The sequence below is a fragment of the Thalassophryne amazonica genome, chromosome 8 (genome assembly GCF_902500255.1).
Source record: "Thalassophryne amazonica chromosome 8, fThaAma1.1, whole genome shotgun sequence".
Lineage (NCBI taxonomy): Eukaryota > Metazoa > Chordata > Actinopteri > Batrachoidiformes > Batrachoididae > Thalassophryne > Thalassophryne amazonica.
Genome location: NC_047110.1, coordinates 97,765,321 through 97,789,456, shown reverse-complemented (window position 1 = coordinate 97,789,456; position 24,136 = coordinate 97,765,321). Strand labels below are relative to the sequence as shown.

General features: G+C 41.1%; 1 protein-coding gene across 1 annotated transcript; it reads left to right on the top strand.

Annotated features, from left to right (window-relative positions):
- The first annotated feature begins 18 nt into the window (after positions 1 to 18).
- Positions 19 to 23,863, top strand: LOC117514966 (cat eye syndrome critical region protein 2 homolog). The gene is made up of 17 exons (XM_034175529.1): positions 19 to 158; positions 257 to 440; positions 750 to 877; positions 3,744 to 3,802; positions 3,954 to 4,114; positions 9,657 to 9,755; positions 10,710 to 10,860; positions 11,768 to 11,897; positions 11,987 to 12,024; positions 12,778 to 12,869; positions 14,284 to 14,410; positions 15,104 to 15,483; positions 15,581 to 15,715; positions 15,869 to 16,679; positions 17,961 to 20,013; positions 20,401 to 20,457; positions 22,300 to 23,863. The coding sequence occupies exons 1-16, from the start codon at positions 19 to 21 to the stop codon at positions 20,447 to 20,449; spliced, it is 4,737 nt and encodes a 1,578-aa protein (XP_034031420.1). The 3' UTR covers positions 20,450 to 20,457; positions 22,300 to 23,863.
- Positions 23,864 to 24,136: the final 273 nt, after the last annotated feature.

Sequence of the window (24,136 nt, the reverse complement as noted above, 5' to 3'; positions counted from 1 at the left end):
TGGCTACTGTCAAGAGATATGGATGGATGGATAGATGGGTTGTCTTCCTGGCTGGTTGCCATCCATGACCCGAGGCACTTCCGTGGTGTGGTGGACATGGTGATTCACGGCAACAGCACATGCTCCCAGAAGTGGTCTGGCCTGACGGAAACTACTTTGTTAGAATAATGGCTCAGCATATAAGGTTTTAATTTGGTTTTGAAATGCTGTTTATCTAATGTAAAAAGTCATCTTTTCCTTCTAATCTGTGCTCTAGTCCCAAGACATTTAGTAGTTACCTGGATGACATCATCAGCTATCGCTGGGAACTGGAGGAGGGGAAGCCCAACCCACTGCGACAGGTGTCATTTGAAAACCTCCCTCCTCGCACTCAGGTGGAACTCGTACATCGACTCTGTGACTATCGTCTTGACGCTGCTGATGTTTTTGACCTGCTGAAGGTACAGTACGTGGGGTTATTGTCTGAAAGACCCCCATAAAATTGAGTTCAACATTTAACACTATTTGAACATTTTTATCAGTTGCACAAATAATGGGGCTGATGATCACAGGACTGAAAAATAGCGTTAGGTCAATATAGCCGCGTGCATCAGTTTATAATGTCCCTCAAATACATTTTCTTCTGATTCTGAAGCATTTAATTGAAATTAATAATGTGTTACATTGAATTAATAAGTGCACACTGCTTGACGCACAGCTGTTGAGTTCAAGACATGATTAAAGAAGTGAAACTGTCTACACCACATCAGGGTCTGGATGCAGACAGTCTGAGAGTGGAACCTCTTGGACAGGATGGGAATGGAGCCCTCTACTGGTACTTTTATGGCACTCGTATGTACAAAGAAGAACCAGTTAGGAGGAAAACAGAGAAGCTTAGGTAAATATCGGTGTATTCTTTACAGTAACGTGTATAAATGGATTTTGCATGCCATGCTTTCTGTGTTTACCAAGTGAATGTGTAGTAGTTGGACACTTATTTACAGGCCTTTTAAAGGTTAATGGCTGATGTCCTCCACTGACAGTAGCTCTTGTTAAAAATCAGTTCTTTTATGTTCCATTTTTGTCTTTGTAACAGTGAAGACCTTGAAGCCAGTGTGTTAGACAGGAAGAAAAGGGGAAGACCACCAAAGAAAAAAAAAAAATAGGGAACTTCACCTAAGGTAAACAAAAAAAAAGAAAAAAGGTAACAGACTTAACAGACATGCTGAAATTTATAAGCATCAATGTCCTGAGTGAATGTAAGTGTCAGCTGTTACAAACATTTGAATTTAAATGCCACAACTGTGTGTGTGTGTGTGTGTATATATATATATATATATATATATATATATATATATATATATATATATTTATTTCTTACGCAGCTTATAAGTCACCGTGATACAACTTTTAACTTTGTGTTATGTCTTCAAAATTGGTCTTTTGCGTGCTTTCCTCTTGTGTTGCCGCACAGCTTCTGCTCTGCTTTTAGCGGCTTCACTGGAGTTATTAGCGTTAAACACACAAAATTTTAATTTTGTGTTCGTCCAATATTGACTGAAAAATCACTCTTTTGTGAGCTGGCATTCTGCCTAAATGCTCGTTTGAAGCGTGCTGAGTCACTGCCTCAGTGCGTCAGTGCGCACACACAGCGGAGCTCATGTGATTCATTAACAAGATATTAAATCAACATACTTTTACATATGACAAACATCAACATACAACAGACATACTTTTACAGCTAGGAACTGTTTTATCAAGCTATAAAAAACATTAAAAATAATTACCTTAAGCTGTTCCACATGGAGCAGGAAAGAGGAAAAAACGGCGTCCAGATGAAACGGTTCTGTGATTCCAGAAGTGATTAGAGGTGTTTTCAGCATCCAAGGTTTGGCAGAAAATGATTAATCTGCTACAAAATAATTATTTTATATAGAGTCCAGCACACAGAGCAGGTGGAATTGTGTGCACAAGAGGAGAGCTGCTCCAAAAATAGCCTCTCAGGTCCTGTGTAGGTGCCAGGCGCACAGATAATGGGCTTTTAGCAGACTTGTAATCACCACGCAAATGCCTCTAAGCCGTCGCAGTAACGCGTACACAAACTGCACCACGCTGTTGTTGGTAAATTTTGAACTTCTTCAAATTAGCACCACGCTCAGAGAGGAGCCTCGTTAACTGAAGATAATGCCTCTAAGAGCCACTCAGAGCCATGAAACTCCCATGATAGTTGAAGAAACCCTCTTGTAGCAAAGAAAACATGCTGCGTGGTTCCTTCTTCATCCTTCATTATTCAGTGGGACCCAGGCTTAACAGTAGCAGGAACCTTTCCTGATCAGAATGCATGTACAGAGGCTTTGGAAAAGCCCAGGCAGTTAGTCAATAGACAGACAAATGAATGAGTCCATCCCCTCACGTTTGTTTACATTATGACTCAAAAAGTAAATGCTATCATCTTATAGGTCTTCAAACACATTATAATATTATGAACTTTAACACACCAGATCAAATATAAACAAATTTGTTTTCCTTACCTTTCTGCTACCTGCTGCATGCTTGTTGGATTCTGGTTAGATGATTTTTTTTTTTCTTTCAGAGGATTAATGGTTGTCAGTGAGAGAACAACCATTTCCATATGAAAGTCTACTAAATCAGAGAAGTAAACCATTCATATCTGATAGTTTAACTGTGGTTGCATTCAAAAAATCCACCATGCTCGCACATCCACACAACCCAGTGGAAAGGATTTTGTATGAATGTAGCTGAAGCAGTCCTTCCTTTGCCTCTGTCTGTCTCACCATGTATTGGCCTCCCCAAAAAGGTCAGAATCATTGTATTATTTTATTTTATTTTTTACCTCTGCCAACAAAGTTGTCTGTTTGTGAACAACCTGGAGTCCACAGTTTTTCATTTATTGTTATTTTTATTTTTATTTTTTTTACTGAAGATTCCTATCCTGATAAGCAAGAACTGATTCAGTTTTCAAGGTCATGGGTCAAAGGTCAATGTCAGGAAAAATCTTGGAAAACTGGGAAAATCCCTATCTTTAACATTGAAGGAATTTTCAAAAATTCAGAACTCTGTCAAAAAAAGATCAAATTTCTGTCGTATTTGAGATCCTCGTGTAGGATGGTATTCTTTATCAACTGACAAAGTTTGATCTGGATCTGTCCAGATTACAAATTTTGTGGCCATTTAAATGTACCATTGAAAACTCCATCAATGTATATTATATCTTTACATTATATATATCTATACATTACATTATATCTTAATCAAACATGCCCCAATCACTCTCATATTTGAAGGTGAGGTGCATACTGGCACTCACTATCACTTGACAAAGTTTGATCTGGATCTGATCCGGATTGTGGATTTTGTGGACATTTGAATTTAATATTTAAAAACCCATTTAGTGTACATTTTGCATTATATCTCAATCAAAAGTGCCTCAGTCACTCTCATTTGTGACATTCACTCTCAATGAACAGACTAAGTTTGATCCACATCTGATCCGTATTGTGGATTTAAAAGATATTTGATTTTGACATTGAATTGGCCTCTTGATCTATATTTTGTATTGTACTTTAGTTTATGAAAAGCCACTTCTAACAGGACTTGGACCTTGGAATTTTTTTCCAAGGTAAAACATTTTTGGAATTGGAAAAAGATGTTGGTGGAGGTTTGCGCTGTACGAGCGCAGTGCTCTAGTGTTATTTGTGCTAAGTATGATTTGATCTATGTATGTCTTTTTTTACTGATTTCAGTGAGGCAGAAAGTGAAGATAAGACAGAAAATTGGTTAAATGACTTGCCGTCTTGCACAGGTAAACTGAGCATGAATATAAACAGTTTCTCTTTGTTCTTTAGAGTCTTTAATAAGGAATCATTGCATTTGTGCTTTATATAAGGTAATTTCATGTCTCTAGAGATTTTCATTAAAATCAATAGACCAGTTATGGCTTTTGCTTCCTTCAGGTCGCAAACGAGGCACTTGGTCCCTCGTGTGTGAAACAAAAGAACAGTGGGTCAGTCTGGCAGAAAGCATCAAAGACAAAACCTCTCCACAGGACCGCCACCTCTATCGCGTCATCTGTCATAACTTCCTGCCCGAAATCAGCAGCATGATTGAGCATAAGGTCAGCTACAAACTACATTATACTACATACATCTGTATCTACCGATCAGTTGATTGATACGTAGCTTTAGATAGATAATATTCTACTGAAGACAGTTGAAAGGTCTCATTTATATATAAACTAAAAACAGTTCTTTTTAGAACATTAGTCTCTAAATATTTCTTTAAATGTTATGGATATCTTATTTTTCATGTCATGTGCCTCTATCCTATATGAAATGATCACACTTCGGTGTGCCAGACAGAGTGCAGCCACTGGATTTTCTGAGGCTGCTGTCACCAGCTGCTTCATGAGGCACTGACAGCAGACAGGAGTTCTTGAGGCGTAATGGAACGTCTTGACTGGCAGCTCTGCTGTGCTGCAGGACTCTCTTGACCTTTTTAAGTGGTAGCACCAGGAGCACTCCAGTGTGTGTGTGCGTGAGGGATTTAGTGCTGCTGGAAATGAAGGGAGGAGTCGTAAAACCTCAGCAAACAGTGATGCTTTACATTAAATGAAGAAAAAGATGAGCTGGTGTGCTTGCGGTTTAACAGACACCGCAAGATGAGGTTTAGTTCAAACCCCGGCCTAGGCAGTCTTTGTTCTATTTCTCTTCCAGTTAGTGGCTCCTTATTCCCTGTTTCTTAATTAAAAAACATAATTAAATAAATTAGTTAATTAAAAAAGTGGGGGGGAGGGTCTGTAAAGTGCCCCAAAAAATCTACATGGGTTAGTGATAGAAGTTATGTTAAGGGAATGTCAGACCTTTGATTTTTTTTCTCTCTCTCTCTTTTTTATCTGTGCACCACAAATGTTGTAGAACAGTCACAGTATTTATTTCACCTTCTACAGGTTTATGAATGAGCACGTCTTTATCTTAGACTGTGTATATATTATGGACAAAGCCTGCGTGACGTCACACATAGGTTTCCTATAGAGACCAGGAACAGCCGATATGAAGCCTGTATCTGGGTGTCGACATGTTGACAGCAGCGACCATGCTGATTCACAATGAACTCATTAATTTATAAAGGAGTGGAGCTTGGGTGGCTCAATGTGTGAGGAAAGAATCCTGAACACGCCCTTCTCTGCAAGTCCACCTACCGAAGCTAACAGGCTAACCTAGTTTTGGGTGTTTTTATTAGATAATATTTTGGGGACTACACGGTGGTTCTCCTAGCAATTTGCTTTGGTGTGCACATTAAAAGTTATGAGCCGCTTATTGTGCAGTAAGTGGACCTATTGGATGAAGCTACCTACTGACAACTGCTGAAACTGCTAATTCCATTAGCATACAACATTCAATCCAATGAGAATTTCTCTGATCTCTGTAGCAAATATTGCAGCAGAGACATCTTAGGTGATCTGTTAAGACGTTTCACCACACAACAAGCCATATTACTCCATGTGTTTGCAATAAAATATTTCAAATAAAACAGGCACAGCCTCCATAGCAGCTACCAGCTGCATCGAGCCGACTCAGAGCTGCAGTCACAATGAGAGGCGGAGACAATGGGTTCAGCCGCACAAAGTGCTGTGGGAAAGTGATCTGTTTTGGAGCCAGTCCCAAGCGCCCAGTCAAGGAACTGCAACTTTCTGTACTTCCGGTAGGGCTTCACGTGAGGCCATCGAAGTTTACAGCGTGGTCTTTAGCTACTGACTGTACGAGACTAAAAAGTAAGTCTTACACTGGTCCTGATGTGCTTATCCTCATCCCAGACACGTTATCATGAAGAGGGGGTTAGATTTATAGGAGTCTGTGCCTTTTTTTCAGACTGCCATGTTGGTCCATATTTATTGAATATCTGATTTAGATCTGATCTCACTGATTGATTGTTCACATTATATACAGAAAGTAACCAGATCTGATCTGTATGTCCCTGTAACAATCCATATTTAAATACCATCCACATTGGTTACTATAGTTTGTATTTCTTTATTCACAAACTTTTAAAAACAGAACGTTGGTTGCTATAGTAATGCAGTCACACGTGGAAACAGTCACATGACTGCTGCACTCTGCAGTTCACACGCTGCAACTTTATTCACACTGAGCTCTTTCTGATCTGAATTAGAATCTCAGATGATGGTGAGTTTATAAATACTTTCTTATACTTGTGCTGCTGTGTGTGTGTGTGTGCGTGTGTATGCGTGCGTGCGTGTGCACCGCCCCCCCCAACAGCACTTGCTCATTTAACTGAAGAACCGCTATCGTCTAACACCTTGTCCCTGTAAACCCACCTCATGTTGAGTGTTTTGTTTCTTTTTGAGTGAACGACCTAAATTTGAATTCATTTAAAGGTTTCCCTTAGGGCCCCTTCACACATAGTACAAATGTGGTCGAATTGCACATGAAGCAGGAATCATATGCAATGCGTGTAAAATCGTAGCTGCCTCCAACACCTCATTCACCTGTTGTTACAACTATTTGCGCACACCAGTGGCTGAAAGACAGAGTGTGGGTGCTGTGAGAGCCCATCGAGCCCTCTCGTGACAGGTGTCGGCCAAATTCCAGCTGACACACACAAACATCTAACACCGCTCGCTTGACACTTAGAGCTGGATGTGAAATTTGTCTCAGTGCCCCCACGAGTGTGGCTTTGCAAACAAACACAGTGACACACTGGTGTGTGCACTGAACTGATAGGGGGTGTGTCTGCCCACAGGAGCGGCTGTGGAGATCTGTGGTTCTGCACGTCATGGCTGGGGAACACGTACTGTGTTTGGAAGGACATGAACTGACAACTGCCACTGTGATGCACTTGTGTCTGCTTGTTGTCATCATGTGGACATTCATAAAAACATATATCGCTGTTGCAATGGGCTGCAGCGATTGACAGGCTACCCCAGGTGAAACGGACCGTCAGATCATAACACGCAGCAGGCGATCTGAATGTCATGTCACCCCCGTGAGCACTGTTCCACATGGCACAGTGTCTGTCCTGCAGCACGCCGTCCACAAGACATGCGTGTCTGGCAGGACACGCCGCCAGCAAATGTGGACATGATGAGAGCGCCCTGCTTCTCATTCATGTAATTTCATGACTGTACGTCTGTGACCATGGGTCTTCTACAGAGGAACAGATGTCTCATACTTGTATTGTACGCTTGATAAGAAGGATTCAATAAAATGTGGTGTTTTTATATGGTGTGTGGTTTTATTTTTTCTTAAATACGTCCATGTCCTTCTTGAGATCAGGCATTTTCTTGCATCTTTTACAGGACAGCGATGGTAGCTCAATGGTAAAGTTTCTGGCTGGCAATCAGAGCTTTTGGAAAGTGCAGGTTTGAATCCCTTGGGTGGCATGTATTTTATAGATTTTTTTTTTTATTTTCACAGCAGCTGCGCAATGTGGTTACACATGCTGCAGCTGCTCGCACTGCATTCCCACGTGCACGAAAGCATCGCAGCGGCATCGTGCATGCCTGCCTGTCGACTCGATGTTTTCGTGGTTCGCTCATACGGGCTATTCTTCCTTGATTCGCCCTGAATTGTACTTAGCCATACTATGTGTAAAGGGGCCCTTAGGAAAGGGTGCTGTGGTGCAGACAGCTTGTTGCCGAATGAGGTGTACCATGCTGCTTGTCTTGGGGATAGACTAGAAATTCTTGAAGACTTAAGTGATTACATTGTGTGTGTTTGACATACTTGCCCATCTTTGATGCAAATCATTTCTTAGCTGTTCCTTTCCATACCTTGGTGAAATTTTTTGTTTGTGGATTTTCTACTGTCATTCATAACTTCATTGTTTTACTATGCAAATTTTGGCTTTGTGCATTGCCAATATTTTTTATAGAATTTCTTCATGTTGTATCAATAATTTTTTGTCACTCATCCCTTTGTATTGCCCAGCCTGACTTGTGGATTAAAGTTGAGAATACAAGATACTGTAACAGTTGCTGCCATGCACATTTATAATAAATATTATAAATGTGCATGGCAGCAACACATTACACAACACAAACTAAAATATAAATAACACACTTATATCTGTATATGTTAACATACCTAAGTTATTAGTAAGTTGTGTTATATATGACAGTACAAATTTTGTTCTTGGATGAGTTCACAACATAGAAGGGTGATTCTTTAACTACGGGCACTATTGGCCTTGTAAATGTAATTTCCACTACACCATTGCCTTACAATATAAAGCGCCTTGGGGCAACAGTTTGTTGTGATTTGGCGCTATATATATATGTGCTCTGATGTCACTGTTTATCTCCATAGAAACTACCCAAACAATCTTTCATACAAACTGTTTAGGGACATTACAGTGTTGTGGCGGAAATTATGGCAATAGTGTGGGACAACTACATTTTGTTTAAAAAAAAATCACAACAGTTGTATGACATTGAATACCCCAATTATGTTTTGATTATTTTACTGATATTTTATTCAGAGATATTTTAAAACATTAGAAAAAATGTTTCTTTACCATTCATTTTTATCATTGAAGATCAAAAGTCTGGGTGTGGGATAAGCACAAAATGGCAATATTTGCATATAATGATGCTGAAAAAAGGTGAAAAAGTCATCATAGACTACTAGAACAAATTTCTCAACACACTTTCATTGTAAAGATAACTATAAAAGTGTGAAATTTCCCCTTTTTTCTGTTTTTCATACAATATGATCAAAGGACATAATAAGTGCCCGTAGTCTAAGAATCACCCAGAAATGTGTGATATTTGACTTATAATTAGAGGTTTCTGAAAATCGTTTGACTGGTTCAAAATTAATCTGGCAATCCAGTCATGCAATTTGTGCATGACTGAGTTAATCGGGTTTTAAAAAGGAATAGTTTGCACTATGTGGCATGCTTAGTTATCATGTTACAGGGTAACATATGTTACATGTCATAGAATCCAATGGACGTCGATTGCTCTACCTTTACCTTGCAGACCAAGCATTCAACACAGGCAAAACTATTTTATTTATTAATCCTATTAGTTCAACCAATAATTTGCACCACTTTTTACCAAAATTGGAGCAACTTTAACTTTTGACCCCTGTACAAACTGAAATTGACCTTTGTCACCATTCTTGTTGTTTTTACCCCATAACTCCATAACATTGTCATAGATATTCCAAACTATACCTTTTTGGTATCGTTGTGATCAGACAAATAATGTGGTATAGCTTTCAATATGATTGGAGCATTTTTAAATTTTGACTCCTGTGTAATTCTTCAATTGACCCCTACCTGGCCGCCTACTGAAAATTCAAGTGGCTACTCAGTTTTTTCAAAAGAGTAATGTCTAAGGAGTATTTGTGCCAACTTTGGTGCTTCTTTCCAGAAATGAACAATTGTTACAGTTATCTGCTCCACTATAAGTTATGTCTGCACAATCCAAAGTATGTGCCAACAAATACAGTTGTAGGCAAACCTTTTACAGCATCAGAAAACATAATTAATTTGGGTTCACGAGGAAATGTTGTCCATTGATCATTTGTTTATGAAAACCAGTAGTGCCATTTATTTATTTTATTTTTACCTTATTGCTGCAAGTTGCGTCTTCAACAAGTAGCAGAATTTATACTCAACTTTATTTTCTGTAGGAGAAAGAGCAGAAACAGAAGCTGCTGGACCCAGCTGCGCTTCACATATCACTGCGGTTCCCTGCGCAGCACATGACACAGGAGGAGGAGCAGGAGGAGGTGTGTGTGTGTGTGTGGTTTTATGGCAGTATGGTAAGCTTGAGATGTAGTACTACAGGAGATAAATATGGAGATTATGGTTACAATATGTCAGTCAGCTATTTAAGACATCCACATATGGGGGGGGGACATGATCGGTGATTGAATTAGTTGTTTTGTTGTACATTTTATTTTTAGCTAATAGAATAGATTTTAGCTGAGCCTTTTTTGTTTGGTTTGTTTGTTTGTTTCCTCCTCTTTTTTGGTGGTGGGGTCACTTATCCATTAGTTGTAGGGTTTACCACTTGACCCCATTTCATTATTACTACTTTCTGAACTTTTCTGATGGCACAGGCCACAAGGCAATGGCAGTTAAATAAGACGTTTGTAGGACACGTGAGTTGTGTTTTAATCAGTATATGGGACAGAATGTCTACTGTACTTAACCACAACTGTGACGATGTAGTAACTAAATGTCACTGAGATAAATGGCTCTACACTCCTTCTTGCAGTAGTGAAGGGCATGTTGACAGGTAAGTGCAGACAGGAGTCTCCATGGGCTACATTGGTTGCTGATGACACTGTAATCTGTAGTGACCGTGGTAAGCAGGTTGAGGCGAGCCTGGAGAGGTGGAGGTACGCTCTGGAGAGAAGGGGAATGAAAGTCTGTAAGCGCAAGCGTGTGTGTGTGTGTGTGTGTGTGTGTGTATGAGAAGGATGGTGGTAGAATGGTGCAGTTGTGAGGAGTAGAAGTTATGACAATGCAAAACATGGGGTCAGCTGTTCAAAGTAATGGACCAGTGTGGTGAAGAAAAGAGTGCAGACGAGGTGGTGTGGGTGAAGGACATGCAGGTGATTGATGTGACAGATGAAGAGTACAGGGTGATATGAAAACAGATATTCTACCATTGTGATGTGTAAGGGGAGCAGAAAGAAGGAGTTCGTATGGCTTTTCTGTTGTTTGTCAAGTTGCAGGACAATCTGATGAACATCGCAGAGGTGGCGAAAAAGACAGACGAAGAGCTGCACAGGCAGATCCTGTTGGCTGAGCAGCGGCGGGAAGAGGAAAGGTTTCTTGAGGAAGAACGACAGAGAGAGCAGATGGAGAAGAACAAAGCTGTGGAGGGTAAAATAGATGAATCATTGGATAACTCGAAAACAAACTGAACACAGGACGTCTTGTTTTCAGGTCTCAATGATAACCAAAGGGTTAGTGCTCCTGCTCTATTGTGTACTTTATAGGAACATTAACTTGCCAAAGGTTTCAGCATGAAAACTGGGCTTGGTGACTAAAGTGAAATGACAACAGTTTGCAATAAATTCTTTTTGGACCAAAAATATGTCAGCAGCAGGTGTAGTGGATGTTGTAAGATCTCTTCCATCTTGGTGCCCAAGGGCAAAATGAGTTTTGAAGTGCAGCCCACACTCTGGCTTTCACGTCTCCATTACTCTGGGATACCTCTTCACCAAGAACATCTGCAGCAGTACATGTTGCAGGGTCTTGTGATTTATGAGTAGCACATAGACTGTGAGAGGGAATGCTCAAACCCTTTAATCACTTCTTTTTCTCCCTCCCTCTGATGTCATCCATCAAGGGTTAATGAACTGCTGATTGTGCTTCAGTGGAGGACCCTCATTAATGTATTATGGATGAACAGCAGGATCTGGTATGCTCTGTGTGGACTGCATATGTGGAATCCATCCCCAAATGTCTTTGAGTCCACATGACGGAGGGCTGGCAGGCCTCTTTGCCTTTCATGTTAAAAGATAAAGTAGCGATAAATATGCACTCCTTTGATCAAGTGCGACTTAGAAAAGATGGCTGATAAATTGTTCTCTTTTTACTTATCTGCACTACTGCTGTCTGTGGTGGCCGCGGTCTGGTTTTCATTGACTCTGCCTCAGTGAGCAGCCAATGTAATTCACATAAACACCATGTTTTGCCAAGAAGGCTGTATTGTTTTGTTTTTAATGAATTTATTTTAAATAGCTTCTCTCGCTAATTGTCCTCTCTGTTTGTCGTTTACTTGCAGAGCGAGCAAAAAGGCGGAAGTTGCGGGAGGAGAGGGCCTGGTTGCTGTCACAAGGAAAAGAACTACCACCTGAACTTCTGAAGCTGGAGCCACCGTCTCCTATCCGCAAAACACGCAAGAATAAAGAAATGTAATTTACTTTCTGTTATTGCTTTCTACTTAAATGTCTGACTGGTGGATTAGTAACCCACTTATTTTGTGTCATGTTTGGCATTTCAGCTATGAAATGTACGAGGACTACACTGCTCTGTACAAAGGTATGGCTACTGAAAGCACTTGGATTTTTTATTGTTTTGTTTTTTATACCCCCCATAACCGAAAATTTGGAGGAGGTGTCTGTCTGTCCAGCTATCCATGAGCATTGTAAGCGCAGCTCCCCTTAAACGGTTTGGTGGATTTCAATGAAATTTCATGCAGTGGTAGCACACCATATGAAATTCTGTATGAAGGAAAATAATTCCAGTCTGACACGTTCAAGGGGTGATAAATGGAATTTTGTTTTTAACTAATGCATCATACTGTATGATACTGATTTCTTATCCGCGCCTTTTTCTGAACCTCTTTAATTTCATACAATAGCACACCAGTGAAGATGTGAGTGAAGGAAAATTCCAGTCTGACACAGTCAAGGATAGATGATAGCAATTTTGTGTTTAATAAATGTATCATACTGTATGTTATTATCTTCTTATGTGCAATTCCTTCTAAACCGCTGTATAGATTTTGATGAATAGAATCTGGTATGTCATCTTCAGGGGGAGATGATTGGACTTTTTAAATATATATTTTTAATATATCATATTAATCTATTACGTATACCAGAGTTGTAACAGTTTTTCATTTCGGGTATTTCATTACCATAGATATAGTACACGCAAGCAACTAGTATTGCAGGGCAGGGGGCAGGAAGAGAGGTGAGGAATGTATTGCTTTGTGAGCTTGATTACAGATCTCTAGTTTGCATAGTTTTTGTTAATTTAACATTCTGATGTCTGATCTCATCAATGCAGTACTGGAAGCACTGAAAGCACATAAAGATGCCTGGCCGTTTATGGAGCCTGTGGATGACTCCTATGCACCCAACTACCACGAGATCATCCAGGTACAGATAGTATAGCAGACAGTAGCCATGCTTGATGAGAGCCACCATTGTTTGTGTGATGTTGTTTGTATACAAAGGGTGGAATCAAAAATAACTGAAACTGGCCTACAGAGGGGATAATAACACTAGTCCTTTTTCAACTCCCACATTGTTATTGCCAATTTAATTACATCAGTGTATCATCCACAAACAAATGGGGGGTATTTGGAAGGGGTCTGTGAAATGCTTTCCTTGGGATGGAAAATGGCCATAGAAACTGTCATAGTGAGGAAACTTTTAAGGATGAAGCAAATTGGAAATGGCTGAACCCTGAATGTGTTCTTTGTCTCTGCATACAGAGGCTGCAGCAGTCCCTCTTTTGCATGCAAAAACACAAAGCACATTCACTTGGGTGATCCTGTTCAGCCGAGTTGAGGTCAAAACAACACATTTATCGTTTCTGACATTTCATCAGTGTTCCTGCTGTGATATTCAAAGACAGATTGGTGAACACTTGCACTGTTTTCTTCTCATGGAAGTGTGGAGGGTGACATTTGTGCTCAAAAAAATGAGGAAAATCAGTGTTATTCATTAGGGTTGAGCCGGATACTCGTTTCAGATGAGTATCCGGCTCAACCCTAGTGAATAACACTGATTTGGATAAAGCATTTTTGACGAGCATGAGCATGATCCGAATAAAATTTATCAATATCTGTGCTCGTGCTGAAGGAAAATTCTCATTGGATAACTGTCTTCACGCTCTGTGATTGGCCAGTCACACACAGCGCCCACCCCTCCCTACACAGACACGTCTCTGCAGCTTCACACACACACACACACACACACACACACACACACACACACACACACACACACACACACACACACACACACACACACACACACACACACACACACACACACACAGGATTTCTCTCGGTGTTTAGGTGGATTCTGCCTCACGTTGCTCTGTCAGTACTCTGTTTTCTTCAGCTCACCTCTTTTTCTGTTTGTCTGATATTTAAAATTACTTGGTGAACTTGTTTTGTATCTTACGCGGTGCTTTTGACAAGACAGAGCTGAAATCAGCTCCTGTCATGTCGGTCACTACCTCCACTACGGTCGGGTTTTTTATTTATTTTTTAACCGTTTGCTTGCTCTTCATTTGGTTTGGTGATATAAAGTCAGTTATGTGCACATTTCAGTGCTGTTCTGCAAAACCTAAACATGTGGCTAATGTAGTGTCAGACTCTGTTGATTCTGCTCACACAGAAGATAAGCCTTATTAGCTCTATTTTAAAATCACATTTTCAGTAAATTGTTTTTTTTTTTTTTATCAGATTAATAGATTAAGCATAAAATAATCAGCAGAACACTTGATTATGGAAATGCTTTTAATCATCAAATGTTTTTGTTACTATTCTAACCACTTCAGAGCCCTATGGACCTGTCCACCATTGAGAAGAAGCTCAATCATGGGGACTATATTGCCAAGGAGGAGTTTGTTGCCGATGTGAAGCTCATGTTTGAGAACTGCATGGAATACAATGGAGAAGAGAGTGGTAATTTAACAGCATTTATGCAACAGTGACATATTTGACCATAAAATCCTGTTCCTGATGCAAACTTTTAAAATAAATAAATAACTTGATTTTTTTTTTTTTTTTGGATCATTTTCTTAAAGCTCAACTTGTAAGAAATTTATATATATTTATGTATTTAGAAATGAATATTTCTTTAAAAGGAGTGTGTGTGTTTTGGGGGGGGGTTCAGCAAAAACGGGGGCTGGACTTGGTGCTGTGTTGGGGCCAGGTCAGCTTTGACAGTGATTAATGGGCTGTGATTGAGCTGTGCTACAGGGCTCAGGGGGATCTGAGCAATGCAGTGCCAGAGGAACATTCCAGCCCCTAACCTCCCTGTCTGGACCCATCCGTCCAATATAATACTCTCCCCACGGATGGGGGAAGGAGAGTGGTGTGGGAGGCCTGGGGTGTGTGGTGGGGGTCAGACAGTGCCCTGTGACCTGGTCAAGTCGGCCATTGCTGGGCTGAAAATGGGACAAGTGTGTTTCTGTGGGGACATGACACACACTGTTGTAGCAGTGTGGGTTGTGTTGTACAAAAGGGAATGAGAGATTGTGTCATTTGGATGGGTATTAATTTATAGCTGTATTTCATTAAGTACAGAAGTCTGAGCGATGTGTGAGTAGTTTGAAATTATTATATAAACTGATTCACGCCTTTGTCTTTCTCCAGAGTACACCATCATGGCGGAGTCTTTAGAAAGGTGTTTTAACCGGGCTTTGTTAAAACACTTTCCATCAGAGGATGGTGACACCGATGAGGAATTCCACGTCCGTAGAGAAGAAAAGGAGCGTAAGGACAAAAAGCGTAACCGTAGCAGCAAACATTTAGGACCTGAAGGTTTGATCAAGGCTACAGAGCATCTTCATCGTAAACAAAATGTCCAGGGTGGCAAGAGTATCACAACTAAAGAGGTAGAAGACAACAAACCTGGAAGACAAGCTCCTCCCCCTCAGTGGGCCAGTACCCCCTATTACCCCAACAGTTTACCAACAAGCCAGCAGCATATCAATGAAGGAGATGTTGGGGGCATGTACCACCCAGGGCAACAGGTATTTGTCATCTGCAAACCCTTTTGTTATTTGGGTTTTCTTTTATTTCTTTCTGTAATAGAGCAGAAACTCTAATCACAGCTTCTCTTTGTACCAGCTCCGTTGTCCTCCTAGTGCCCAAGGCCCACACATGTATGTACAGAGTATGGATCCCCACTTCACCTTCAGAGGTCACATATCCAGACATGGAGACCCCAGGCTGAACCACATGCCACACAAATTTAACATACAAGTATGTAGTCCCAGTTACACTTCATGTTATCTGAACACATTTACAACTTTATGATTAATTTTACAAATTATGATTTTTTTTTCCAAAAACAAAAACAAATGAGTGTGTTTTCTCTCTATCTCTCTGTGTGTTTTTGTCTTTTCCTGTGGCAAGCATCGGATGGTTGATAGACATCACATGGGTTCTCGATATCCAATAGGCCCAGATCCTAACCACCAGCAGCTACAGCATCACCAACGACACCCCTACATGGGGCCCATGCACGGCCCATCTCTGGGTCCACGTCCTCTGGCCCTTCAGCCTGGACATCCTCCTGAAGCCAGCATGTACCCTTCTCCTCAGCATCCAGAAGGCCACACTATGCATCCAATGGCCAACCACTTTACACCACCAGAGGGACATCCCCAGTACAACTACACACGCTTGAGGCCTCCTAGCATGAGCATGCCAAACATGTGGCCTGGCATGAACAACCCTGGCCAGGAGAGGCCTACAGGAATGCGTATGCAGGACCTTACTGTGGTGAACCAGCGCAACTTTAGTTACGATGGGGTTCCACCTCCAGCGGGGCACAAGCCATGGCCAGAAGCCACCAGATACCCACCCCCTCCACCCAATGCCCAGTATCAAATTTCTGCAGCGGTCAACTCTTTGAGAACCTTGTCCTCACGTCTCACTGTGCCACACCTAGACTCTTCTGGCAGCACACACTTGGGTTCCATGCTGGAAAGCCCAGAGATGCTGGCTTTGCAGCAGCTGTCAGCCTCTTCTGGACCCCCTGCTGGGCCCCCTCATCAGTACATGAGCAATGTTCAGCAGTGTGGGCCCCCATCACAAATTGGCAACACCCCAGCTAAACGCTCTCGGCAGACTCCCCCTGCCCATGAGGTTCAGCTGCTCCATGCTGCCAGAAACAATGAACCAGACAGCCACCATTCCCAACAGTCAGACACGCCACCCAAAGGTAGAGTGCATAATTTCAACAGCCGTTTGTATTTATAATGAAGGAAACAAAGGAAAATCTTGTATTTTTCTTTCAATTTTTTTTGTCAACTGTAGTCTTCAACAGATCATCCTTTTTGTCTTTTGTACTTTGTTTGATTTTTCTAATTAGGATTTATTTAGTTAACACTCAATCTTTAACACAAACCTATCTTACATTATAACTTCTGCCACATTTGTAATGGCATTGCCCGTGTTTGCCTACTTAGTTACTACTATTACTAAAAGTTAATTCAGTAATTTTCACCAAACTTTGCAAACACAGATTTCATTACATTGTTCCATTGGTTCCAAATAAAAAGACGGAATACGATATTTTTAAAGAATCTGGCAACATTGCAAAGTAGGTTGTATTACTAGAATCTATTTTTACCAATTTTACCATATGTGGTGATGTGAAATGTGGCTTGACTTGGAGTGGATGTCATTACTTTCTGTAAGAAATATAACTACAAGGATCCCATTAGGGAAGGGAAGTTTGGGGTCCCCTACTGGAGCTGCTGGCCCCGTGACCCGATCCCAGATATGCGGATGAAGATGAGTGAGATGAGGAGCCCATTATTTCAAAATTACATTTTAACATTGTGAATTGGAAACTAGCCATGTAGAGAACCAGTTCCTCCCCACCTTTCAAAAGTACCCATCTATATACTGCAGCTACATGCAATGTGGGCAGTCTCTTGGCCTTCTCTAGCCATTGGGCTCTTGAACATTGTGGCAACTGATTGCTAGATCACGCCCAAAGAAAAGCATCACACGGACAAAATGTTGCAATTAACATTTCCTCACAATGCAAGTGATACACCATGCCTGAATCCTCTGAAATCACCATTCGTATGACAGTCATTTCAGCAGTACCCAAGGGTCTTTTGACAGACCTAATAACAAGACATCCTGCTGTCACCTTAGGACACAAGTTCACATTGAAGTCTCACAACCATACAGTAATGGGTGTTGGGTCGGGTTGTGGAAACCAGTGGCTTAGGTGCCTTTTTGTCATGAGGAAAGGATTACTGACCTTTACTTTTCAGTTGAAGTTGTAATCTTTGAAGAATCAATGGATGAAATGATTACAGCACTCGAGAAGTGAAGCAGGGAATCTGAGCATCGGGGTTTGAGGTTATCCAGTATTTCTTGTTTAAAATGTATGTTATAGTGCATCTGCAACACTGGTAGCACATAAATGAGTGCTCTTCTTGGTATTTTAGACTAATGACACTGCCATTATTCTGTATGTTACCAGATTCAGCAGTGGAGAACAAAGAGGGTGCTGAAGACACTTTCAACCAGGCCACATTACACAAAAACACGATTTCATTTAACCAAGATCACCCAAATATCCCCCTGGTCACCAAAGAAGGTAGTGAGCCAGCAGAGAGAATACCGAACTCCCCACATACTAACTTGGGTCAGTCACGACAAAATCCACACCTTCTACAGAGTTCAATGATGAGTAACAAAATACAAGATGATGGGCAGGAAAACTCTGATGCCCACTGCTCTCCTGAACATAAAATGGCTGCTATTGTTACATCCCAATTTCATGTCAGTAAAAAGAGCTCCACTTGCGCTGCTGCCTTAAAACCCTGTCACCAGACACAGAACAGTCCACAACAGAAAGCTCAGAGTCCTGTACTCCTTCCCCAGAATGTTCCAGCATTGCATGACACAGGATCTCAGAATCCCACTCGGCAAATATCTGATATCTCACCACACAGGAAAACTGTACATGAGCAAAGTGAAGAACAAGAAGACGTTCAAAAGCAGCTACAGCAGCAAAATCACAGTAGCCCTCAACAATGCCATCCTCAAAATTCTCTCTGGAACACACAGCAACACAGTTCACAAATCCTGGTACCTCCTCACTGTCCCCAAAACAAGTCTCCAGGGCAAAGTCTGGCTCAGGCTAGCCCTATTCATGGGATGCCACTGGTTAATAAACAAGAAGACCATCCTGATCCCCCTCAACCAGCTCCTCACACCTCTTTGCCTCCCAGTCACCCTACGCCACTGTTACCCAGCCAGCCAAGCCCAGCAGACCATGGAGATCAAAGACCTAGTGAACCTACAAGTAAACCAGATGGGGAAGGCACTGCCAGTCCTCCACAGCACAGTATCACAAAGTCAGGACCTCAAAATGATATTTCTACACACCAGAACTTTGGTTCTTACCACCATCAAGCACCACTATTGATTAGTAATCAGGCTAGGCAAGCTCAGAGAGTGCCAACGCTGGGACACAGTCCAGACATGCCTGCTGAGTCTCAAGGCCAGTTAAGTGGATCCATGAGTCTATGTGGTACTGGAGAACCTCCAGAACCACACTACAACCAGACAAACATGACTAGGTCTGTACCTCAGTCTGCTCACCCCCTCTATCACAGTCAGACCATTAATCCTCCTTGTCACCCCACCTACCACCGACAGGGAGGGAATGCCTACTCCTACAACACAGCTGGCCAACAGCACCCTCAGATCCATTCAAACATGTACCCACCTACTCCTGGGTATCAACAGCAGCAGTATTACCATCAGGCCAACAGAAGAGGAGGTTTTCCCCCAGAAGACTGGCATCGGTCTCAATACCTGCCTCACCAACCTATGCCACCCAGTGCCTACTTACCTTTAGCCAGTACCAGAGGCAACTGCCACTCAAAGGAGAATTGTCTGTCACCACTAGGTTCAGAGGGTTCCAGTAGTGCTAGTTTAGTGTCACCTGGTCTTGCATCAGACACCGGGCAAAACCATGTGGCATTAGAAGATCGCACATGTGAAGGTACGGAACATCCTAGTGAAAACATCAGTAACAGTGATTATGGCATCATCTCAGAAAAGCAAGGTCTTGCTGAGGACAGCTCAGAGAGACCTGAAAGCCCTAAAGAAATCCTGGACCTTGACAGCCATAATGCCGCCACTCGTATTCGAACTACCCATCCATCTCAACAGCATCACTCGTCTGCTTCTGCTGCACATATGGCGCCTGGTTTCATTTATGACTCCCGTTCTGTACATTCTGCAACGCAGCAGTGTGGTATTCCTCCACCCCACATTATGTCTCAATCCAGTGGAGTTGGCAACAGACCCCTTTACCCCAGCCACCCTTACCCCGATAGAGGACAATATACTGCCCAAAGACCACACCCACACCTAATGGAAGCTCTACAGCGGCCGCAGCTGTTGCCCTATTCTCCAGGTCAGACACACATGGCCATGTACCAGCATCCCCAGCCAGGGGGGCACTTTCAGGGCATGATTCAGGAGAGAAACGTGGCACCTGATCACTTCGCACACCAAGGGTAAAATGGTTCATCTATTCTATAACTTTTCACCTCAATATTTTGTATTTGAGCTTTTATACAGTACTTGATCTGATTAGCATAAAATATGTACATATTAATTTTACACAATCTTATTTTTAAGCTTGTCAGTGTTTCACCTCGACAGTAGAGTTTTGCAGGATGAAATTGCAGCATATTTTTTAGTTCCATTTATTACCTCCCAGCTTTTTGCCATAAACAAACACTTAAGGACCATCCAGTGTGTTGTTTGTTGATGATGTCACATTTAAACCATTCTAAAAGTGTGAATATTCACCATATTGGCACTTTCTAAGGCTTTGTCAGTATTATGTTTTAACAAGGGAATTACCTAGTTACTGTTTTATGTCTGATAATATTTCACAGACAGCAGATGGCAGCTCCTGGTGGTTCTAGCAGAAAACGGAGAGTATGACCAACAAAGTGAGTAAAATCAGTGTATGATGCATTACTGAATGCAAGATATCTTTCTGTCTATTTCTTATGAGTTTTTCTATTTCAATTCATTACATTTTATATAGCGCCATATCACAACAAAGCTGCCTTAAGGCAAGTAAGGTCTAACCTTTCCAAACCCTAGAGCAAGCACACAGGTGACAGTGGTAAGGAAAAACTCCCTTAGATGTTGAGGAAGAAATCTCGAGCAGACCAGACTCAGAGGGGTGACCCACTGCTAACAGTTACAAGGTTTTTACAAAGATTTACAAACCTGAAGAAATGGAAAACAGAAAATCAAAAAAATCTGTTACATCAGCTTCAGGCATGGCATCTGGCAGTCAGTCCAGCATCCAGTTGTTCACAGACGCCACTTCTGCGCATCACCCTCTGCACCTCGAACAGAGAGAAAAAGAGCACAATCAGTCAGCCAGAAAAACTATACCTAAGGTATAATTCATCAGCATTAAATCGACAGGAAAGCAGAGACAATAGGTGATCGCTGACCTCTAGCCCGAAGCTTCACTAACAGACACAGAATTTAGATAAAGTTGAGGCTGAGACCTGTTCAGTTACTGATGAAATGAATTGAAAATGATAGGAAGCATAGTTCCATACTATGCCAGTATGCTAGCCATACGAAAGGGAGAATAAATGCGTCTTAAATCTGGACTTGAATGTCTCTACAGATTCTGACTGTTTTATCTCCATAGGGAGATCATTCCACAAAACAGGTGCACGATAAGAGAAAGCTCTGTGGCTCGCAGAATTTTTAATCACCCTAGGGACACAAATTAGTCCTGCGCCCTGAGAAGGCAGAGCCCGGGCTGGTACGTAGGGTTTAATTAGGTCAGCTAAGTAGGGAGGTGCTAGTCTGTGAATAATTCTACAGGTTAATAACCTATAGAATTACAGAAGAAAAGTTTTGTATCATCCCCTGGCACCTGTTCTATCAACTCTTTAAATTTGATTTTACTTTTTCATTGTGTTGTATATTTCATTCCTCTTTTGCCCACAAAGTGGACATGGTGTTTGTTTCCATGGTTGCTATCTTAATTTGTTGCTGACGCTCACGTGAAGGTGAGCACCAGTGAGTGCTGGCACAGGCGTACGCAATGTGTCCGGTGTCCAGCAGGTGGCAGACAAACTATATGTAAATTCAACCACAGCTGTTCCTAATTTTCCATGATCCATCCAGCAGGTAGCAGACCTGCTATGGGCTCTTACATAGGACTTTTTTTTTTTCTTTTTTCTTTTGATTGAAAAAAAATTCCACAAATTTTATTAGGTTTTACCTCATGAAAGTCATGTTAACCACCAGCTTATCACTTTATCCTAATTATGTTGTCTTTTAATTTGGTTTAATTTGATTCCTCACGAGTCTCCTTCTTGTACAGTTGCTCAGTTTTTCAGAACTGCCTCCTCCAGATAGAGTTACTATACAGTACCATACTGTTTTTAATTCTTAAAGATTGATGTAAATTATGGCCAAGGCATATTCAGGGGCTTGGTAATGTTCATGTATCCATCCCCTGACTTGTCAAAAGAAAACTGTTTGTAACAGCATAGATTTAGTTGTTATACTTAAAGGTATTTACTTTGCATGCACATATATATACATGCATGTATACTATTTATATTTTATTTTATTTGTCATGCTGTTGGACTGTGGTCTTGAATGCTGAGGGTATTTTTTTTCCTTCCATCAGACTAGACACAAGACCTACAATCACAATCAGAGCTGTTAATATAGAACATACAGTGTTATGTGTCATCCTGTATGATTTCAGATATGATGATAGATGATAATGACTACTCTTCTTATTTTAGGTTCGAAATCATCAATGAGCATCTGGACGAAGCAACGTCACTGGTCAGCAAATTGTATCAGCTTTAACATGCGGTGCCTTGATCTGGAGTGTAAGAAGTGAGACAAAATTAGTCTCTTATTTGCTGTTCTATTGCTGCGTAAAACCAACAGCTGAGCCAAAAAAGATGACGCGAGTAATCTTATGAAGACTAAACAGGATCCTTTTTGTAAAACTTTCCTGGGTGTCGACTGTGTCAGCCCACTCCACGTTTTAGTGATTTACTTACACTGGGAAGGAAAAAAAAGTGGCTGGATTTGCTCAACACTGGACTTCAAGATCAAAGAAGGCAGCTGCCATTATTTACATAATGGTGTGAAGAGTTCCCGGACAGAGAGATGCTTAGCTCTGTGGAACCACTGGGGATTTTATTGTCTTGTTGAAGTGCTTTTAAACTTTTACTGTCTTTCTAACCACTGGGCCACACGGAACACAGGAGAGGCCACATCTCTTTGAACTGAACATGGCCTACCTGTGTTCTTCAGGGACCATGATGCTGGAAATCTACTGAGAGGATGACAAGGAGAGGAACTCCTGTTTTAACTACTATTCCAACAGTGACTTTAAACTCAGGTGAAGAAACAAGGAGGTACAATTAGACTGTCACCCAAATCCTATCAACTCCCCTCACAATTGCCTTGGATCTTCTTTATGAATGTATGAGTGAATGTCTCAATATGGTGACTACTGCACAGTTGTTGCATGTGAAAATGGCAAGGACACTGTCTGAAGCAACAACTATCCTAAAAAAAAAAAAAAAAAAAAAAAAGCCGTCATTCTCCACTTTTAAACTGCCACAGCGTGGATCCAGTTTAGGAGTCAACACGCATTATATGCATCTCTGAGATCTGCCTTTGTCGTTTGCTAATGTTTGTACGTGACTGTTATGCACTATAGATTTTGTTCTAGACAGTCTAGATGTCCTAGAAACAAGTGGTCTTGGATAGTATAGGTTACTTCTAGTCCTTCATGTCCTTCATGTCTCAGATGAGGAATTCTAAAATAATTCTGTTGGTGAGAATAGTTAGTGAGAATATGCACATACTGAATTATGCTCATCAAATCCTGTTGTTTCACTTTCTAGCTACAATTGTGTGATTGTAGGTCTTTCTTCATACACTGCTCTGTGCACGGTTTATTTTTAAAGTGCTTCCTTTTTCCCAAAACATGTGCTTAATGTATCCTCAGGGTTTACAGTTATGATATACGGGTATTTTTTCCGAATTGTTTGAAGGAAGACCAGCGTAATTGAATGGAACAATACAGTTAATCTGCTTGGATTCCTTGTGTCCTTTACTGTTGTGTCGTGGACACCGGTTCAAATCACTGCTAAAAGTTGAGCTCCGCCTTTACATTCCCATTTCTTGAGCTGTAATAACTAATTTAATCAAATATAATTTGGGATCTTTCTCATGATGCGTGTGTTTTAAATCGGTATTTCCTAATACCTGTTGTGGGTTATGCTACATCGTAATCTTATGAATATTGCACCAGTGAACCCTACCCATGAATTTTAGTGATGGCAGCAAATTAATCTACCTCACGTAGCCAGCTCATCGCCCTGCCAGATCCATGGAAATCAGCATTTTCTGACCATCTTAAATATTTCAGTGCCACTTTTACTTGACTAATGGAAATCATACTGGAATGGCCTTACAGCGCCCAAGAACTTGTCAGATTGCTGTCTTAAATTTGTGTCTGCTTATGTTAAGGAAGCAGTCCGTTGTAATGAGATATATTGATTACATTTGTGTGTGTGTGTGTGTATGTGTATATATATATATATATATATATATATA